Raw genomic sequence first — 6444 nt, 5'->3', positions numbered from 1 at the left:
AAGATCGTCAAGAATTGAGCTATTCGCCACACTGTATTAAATACAGAGTGAGATTTATCTCACATCGTGAGACAGAGACTTCGGGGTTTTGCTCAGAGTCTGACGCTTAGGATACCTGATGTGGTTCCCGACTAACAGGTGAGAACGTAAGGGGAGTTTCCAGTCATTTTAAAGAGATTGGTCACTCACTATCGCCATCTCGTGCCCCAAATTAATTTGACAGAGTGATACCGTTCAGCCTAAATTCGTCCCTGAACTGTCTTAGTTATAAATTGTTTCGTTTCTATAATAGAGTATTGCAGTCCTTCATAAATGGAATTATATAAAGGACAAACTGATCAAAAGGAACGATGGTACGAAAGATTGTAATACGTTTTTGAATCACTAGTGGATCTTATCAGAACGTGAGAAGAAGAGAATCAGTAGGTGACCTTATCTACAACTCTTATCCACTGTACCACTCTTACAATGCAGTCAGAGACTTCATGATAACATTGTAAATACACCTTGATCATATTAGCTCATATTACGCTTCTTGTACTTTCCTAAATATTTTCATACGTTGGAGCAGAAGTTGTGGGTTTTGGTTTGAGTGTACTTGAGCAAGTGCAGCAACTTTTGCTAACTCATAGTGGACATCATAAAGCTAAATATAAACAAGTATTAGCTGGCCCTACCCCCAGTGTGTGTGTGTGTGTGTGTGTGTGTGTGTGTGTGTGTGTGTGTGTGTGTGTGTGTGAGAGGGAGGGACTCACAACCAGACCAGGCTTGTTGAAGTGGATGGAGCTTTTGCTGACCCCCCCAATTCCTGCAATTATTTATAAACACAAACAGTGCAACAGTCTCAAGACAGTGAGTGTTTGCTTGGAGCCACACTGGTAAGAGACAGCTGAGCAGATAGTATTTTATTTGTGTGTGTGCGCAAGGTCACATCATGGTTTTGTGTAAATGCCAGAGAAATGTGTAATTTGTGCATTTTGAAAGGGTCATGCCTCTGCTGAAAGGCAAATGTGACTGGATACATGCTGGATCCTTCAGGACAGCCTTCCATGTCTTCTGAGAGGTCAGAATTACAATTTCAAAAGTTTGAAATTCAAGCGCCATAAAGCCTAAGATGATGTCACAGAAGGGGGAGGAGCAAATGGAGATGGAGATGGACGTGCAGGGCTGTGAGGACGTGGACTCCGACAGCAGGAGTGTAGGACGGCAGCGGTGCGAGAGGTCCTGGGTGGAGGGAGAGGAGTCAGAAAGGAGATGTTCTTCAGGAGGGGTTGTTGATTCAGACAGAAGCCTCACGGGAGAGGAAACACCATGCAGCAGAGACTGTCAGACTGCGGAACCTCCAGAGCAGAGCGAGACACCGGCGGGACGTCCCGCCTGGGACGGTCCCGCACAGCACAGCGGGGCTCTCACTCAGTGGCGCGTGGACGAGGAGGCGGTGCGCTCCTTCAAGGCGTGTATAGAGGAGACGGCCCGCCTGCAGTGGAGGCGGGAGGAGCTGGTGCGGGAGCTGCTGGTGGAGGAGGAGGTCCTGGCACGGGCGGCCGCGGCCCTGCGGACGCTGGTGGTGCAGGCACGTACAGACCTGGCCCGGGCTCTCCTGCGGAAGCAGCGTATGCAGGAGGACGTGGCACGCGTGAAGAAGCAGCTGTTCGCCACCGCCAGGGAGTGCGTCCAGAGTCAGGTGACCCTGGCAGCGCAACAGTACCAGGTGGCCCAGCTCGCCCTGGAGCAGGTTGGCGGCAACACACAGGCATCATGGGAAATCATGGGACTCCTGTCCTGAAGGGTCAGAGTCCAGAGCAGCTCAGTGATTGTCTTGTTCAAACACACCTTTTTTTGGTTTAACGTCCAGCTTCAGTAGGTGTGTTGAAACATGGCGATCAGTTAGCCGCGCTGGCCCCTGCCTCCCCATGCCTGCTACGTTTTTGTGCTCTTTACGTTTTGAGGAAACACTCCCACGCTAGCGCCACTCCCGTCTTCCTCTTCCCCGCCCCTTTTCTGTTCTTGCAACTGCATAAACTTTGCCGTTATGTATATGTTCATACATGTCAGTACATATGAAGCAACTTATTCATTTACACTCGCTATTTCTCTTAAAACGTATGCTCGTCTCTCCATTATTAATATTCATTTGTCCTTGGCTTGGCCAAACATTATTATAATCCTTTAATAAATATTTGATTTTTAAAAATGAACAAACCCCACCCTGGTGCACAGGAGGAGCTGCAGGCGGAGGTTCTGGAGCACCTGCAGGAGCTGGAGTGTATGCGGAAGGAGCACCCTCGCGCGGTGGCCGCACTGGTGGAGCGGGCGCAGGGCTCGGGCCGGCCGCGGGCCATGAGCGACCTCTCGCACTGCCGCTGGGCCGCGGCCGACCTCGCACGACACACCCGCACCAGCATGACCAGCCTGGACAACTGGTGAGAGCAGAGGGGAGGAACCATCAGCACACACACTCCAGTTAGCAACATGAACCTCTTTAGATGTTTCAGCTAAACAGATCATACGGCCTTTACCAAAATAAGAAAGAAAGGAAAATCTGTATGACCGACGGAAAGGCCATTTTTTATATAAACAGGTACGAGCCAAGGCTGATGGCCTTGATGAGCAAGAGGCAGGCGGTTGAGGTCACCCTGCAGAAGACCAGGGAAGTGGGGCAGAACCTGAAGGGCCGTCTCCGTCCACTGATGCTGGAGACCCAGAGGCTGGAGCTGGAGAGAGCGCGTCTGCAGCGGAAGACTGGCCTGATGGATCAGGAGAGGAGAGACAGCCTGGCCTTGCACAGAGTAAGGCCCAGGACACCATGTGTGTGTGACAGTGGGAAGAAGCTTGCTTTCTTAGAAACCTTCTGCAATCTACATCTCGTTGATGACACAATCAGTAACGAGGGACGGTGAAGGATGAATATTCTTTTACCTTGTTCGCCAGGAGACTGTATCAGCTCTAGAGGACAGAATACGGGGCCTGAAAACAGAGCTTCAGGTGCAGATCAGCACCAACCAGCAACTGGCTGAGCTGAATGATTGCCTCACTACCAAGACTGCTTTATACAGGTCTGTACTCCACACTCCCCTCCTTAAACAGGTCTGTACTCCACACTCCCCCTCCTTAAACAGGTCTGTACTCCACACTCCCCCTCCTTAAACAGGTCTGTACTCCACACTCCCCCTCCTTAAACAGGTCTGTACTCCACACTCCCCCTCCTTAAACAGGTCTGTACTCCACACTCCCCTCCTTAAACAGGTCTGTACTCCACACTCCCCCTCCTTAAACAGGTCTGTACTCCACACTCCCCCTCCTTAAACAGGTCTGTACTCCACACTGCCCCTCCTTAAACAGGTCTGTACTCCACACTCCCCTCCTTAAACAGGTCTGTACTCCACACTCCTCCTCCTTAAACAGGTGTATTCTCCACACTCCCCTCCTTAAACAGGTCTATACTCCACACACCCCCTCCTTAAACAGGTCTGTACTCCACACTCCCCTCCTTAAACAGGTCTGTACTCCACACTCCCCCTCCTTAAACAGGTGTATTCTCCACACTCCCCCTCCTTAAACAGGTGTATTCTCTGCACTCCCCTCATTAAACAGGTCTATACTCCACCCCCCCCTCCTTAAACAGGTCTGTACTTCACACTCCCCTCCTTAAACAGGTCTGTACTCCACACTCCTCCTCCTTAAACAGGTGTATTCTCCACACTCCCCTCCTTAAACAGGTCTATACTCCACACACCCCCCTTAAACAGGTCTGTACTCCACACTCCCCTCCTTAAACAGGTCTGTACTCCACACTCCCCCTCCTTAAACAGGTGTATTCTCCACACTCCCCCTCCTTAAACAGGTGTATTCTCCACACACCCCCTCCTTAAATAGGTCTGTACTCCACACTCCCCTCCTTAAACAGGTCTGTACTCCACACTCCTCCTCCTTAAACAGGTGTATTCTCCACACTCCCCTCCTTAAACAGGTCTATACTCCACACACCCCCTCCTTAAACAGGTCTGTACTCCACACTCCCCTCCTTAAACAGGTCTGTACTCCACACTCCCCCTCCTTAAACAGGTCTGTACTCCACACTCCCCTCCTTAAACAGGTCTGTACTCCACACTCCCCTCCTTAAACAGGTCTGTACTCCACACTCCTCCTCCTTAAACAGGTGTATTCTCCACACTCCCCTCCTTAAACAGGTCTATACTCCACACACCCCCTCCTTAAACAGGTCTGTACTCCACACTCCCCTCCTTAAACAGGTCTGTACTCCACACTCCCCCTCCTTAAACAGGTGTATTCTCCACACTCCCCCTCCTTAAACAGGTGTATTCTCTGCACTCCCCTCATTAAACAGGTCTATACTCCACCCCCCCCCTTAAACAGGTCTGTACTCCACACTCCCCTCCTTAAACAGATCTGTACTCCACACTCCTCCTCCTTAAACAGGTGTATTCTCCACACTCCCCTCCTTAAACAGGTCTATACTCCACACACCCCCCCTTAAACAGGTCTGTACTCCACACTCCCCTCCTTAAACAGGTCTGTACTCCACACTCCCCTCCTTAAACAGGTCTGTACTCCACACTCCCCCTCCTTAAACAGGTGTATTCTCCACACTCCCCCTCCTTAAACAGGTGTATTCTCCACACACCCCCTCCTTAAATAGGTCTGTACTCCACACTCCCCTCCTTAAACAGGTCTGTACTCCACACTCCCCTCCTTAAACAGGTCTGTACTCCACACTCCCCCTCCTTAAACAGGTGTATTCTCCACACTCCCCCTCCTTAAACAGGTGTATTCTCCACACACCCCCTCCTTAAATAGGTCTGTACTCCACACTCCCCTCCTTAAACAGGTCTGTACTCCACACCCCCCCCCTCCTTAAACAGGTCTATACTCCACACTCCCCTCCTTAAACAGGTCTATACTCCACACACCCCCCTTAAACAGGTCTGTACTCCACACTCCCCTCCTTAAACAGGTCTGTACTCCACACTCCCCCTCCTTAAACAGGTGTATTCTCCACACATCCCCTCCTTAAACAGGTCTGTACTCCACACCCCCCCCTCCTTAAACAGGTCTATACTCCACACACCCCTTCCTTAAACATGTTTGTACTCCCCCCCCCCCCCCCCCCCCCCCCAAACAGGTGTATTCTCCACACTCTCCCTCCTTAAACAGGTCTGTACTCCACCCCCCCTCCTTAAACAGGTGTATTCTCCATACTCCCCTCCTTAAAGAGGTCTGTACTCCACACCCCCCTCCTTAAACAGGTGTATTCTCCAGACTTCCCCTCCTTAAACATGTGTATTCTCCACACTCCCCTCCTTAAACAGGTCTGCACTCCACTCCCCCTCCTTATACAGGTCTGTACTCCACACTCCCCGCTCCAAACCCAGGCCAAAACTCCACTGTACTGAGGAGTGTGGGAATCTCCTCTGCAGATGATGAGATCTTTGAAACTGAAAGCATGTTCACACAGGCTGCTGGAGAAAAAAAATGAAGCATGCACACACCATATATCCTTGGGCTGTTTATCACCTCGTCTATGTGGTTCTGGGCATACAGACAACATACTCCACGTATTACACACAATGAGAATGTTGGAAAATTGTAGTTGTTTCTGAGGTGTGGTTGCATGTGTGTTTACAGGAGGTGTTTAGGGTACACTGGGGATTAGATTCATCAAATGAAGAGATGGAAAATGCCCGATCTGCAGTGTCAGTTTGGGAAAAGCCACAGATACTCAGTGTTTCCTAATGTCAAGGAGGCGGAGTTTCTCATTGGCCAATAAACCACAGCCCTTGAACGAGCACTGTCCTAGTCATCATTCATTATGTGTGTAACATTCTTTGTTGTTTTTTATTTGTTTTTTTCTATATCAAATTACATATGTTCTGTTTTTTTGTAGTTGAGTTTGGGGAACAAAGAATACTCCATCACTCCCCCTAGATCCCCCTTCCCCCAGTTTGTTCCAGTGTGTATATCCAGATGTATATTACACTAATGAGGCATGACATCCAGATGTACACTCACCAGTCACTTTATTAGGTACACCTGTCCAACTGCTCATTAGCGCAAATGTCAAATTAGCCAATCACATGGCAGCAACTCAGGGCATGTAGACATGGCCAAGATGATCTGCTGCAGTTCAAATCGAGCATCAGAATGGGGGAGAAAGGTGATTTAAGTGACTTTGAACGTGGCATGGTTGTTGGTGCCAGATGGGCTGGTCTGAGTATTTCAGAAACTGCTGATCTACTGGGATTTTCACGCACAGCCATCTCTAGGGTTTACAGAGAATGGTCCGACAAAGAGAAGATATCCAGAGAGCAGCAGTTCTGTGGGCGCAAATGCCTTGTTGATGCCCGAGGTCAGAGCAAAATGGGCAGACTGGTTCAAGCTGATAGAACGTTGTTAAAACCGAGGCATGCAGAAGAGCATCTCTGA

The 6444-nt window shown here is 49.7% G+C and overlaps 1 protein-coding gene across 4 annotated transcripts; it reads left to right on the top strand.

The window, feature by feature from the left end:
* The first annotated feature begins 5 nt into the window (after nucleotides 1–5).
* On the top strand, nucleotides 6–5809 carry LOC143475988 (syncoilin-like). 4 transcript variants are annotated; one of them, XM_076973892.1, is made up of 7 exons: nucleotides 6–138; nucleotides 293–422; nucleotides 985–1735; nucleotides 2221–2423; nucleotides 2582–2789; nucleotides 2932–3056; nucleotides 5647–5809. In XM_076973892.1, exons 3-7 carry the CDS (start codon nucleotides 1115–1117, stop codon nucleotides 5672–5674), a joined length of 1185 nt encoding a protein of 394 aa, XP_076830007.1. In that variant the 5' UTR covers nucleotides 6–138; nucleotides 293–422; nucleotides 985–1114; the 3' UTR covers nucleotides 5675–5809. The 4 variants fall into 4 exon arrangements, with proteins under 4 accessions (XP_076830007.1, XP_076830006.1, XP_076830008.1 ...); XM_076973891.1 differs by lacking the exons at nucleotides 6–138; nucleotides 293–422 and adding an exon at nucleotides 429–878; XM_076973893.1 differs by lacking the exons at nucleotides 6–138; nucleotides 293–422 and having other exon boundaries at nucleotides 429–1684.
* Nucleotides 5810–6444: the final 635 nt, after the last annotated feature.

The sequence above is a fragment of the Brachyhypopomus gauderio genome, chromosome 15 (assembly GCF_052324685.1).
Source record: "Brachyhypopomus gauderio isolate BG-103 chromosome 15, BGAUD_0.2, whole genome shotgun sequence".
Taxonomy (NCBI): domain Eukaryota; kingdom Metazoa; phylum Chordata; class Actinopteri; order Gymnotiformes; family Hypopomidae; genus Brachyhypopomus; species Brachyhypopomus gauderio.
Note: the sequence above shows the minus strand (reverse complement) of the source record. Positions and strands in the feature narration are given on the sequence as shown.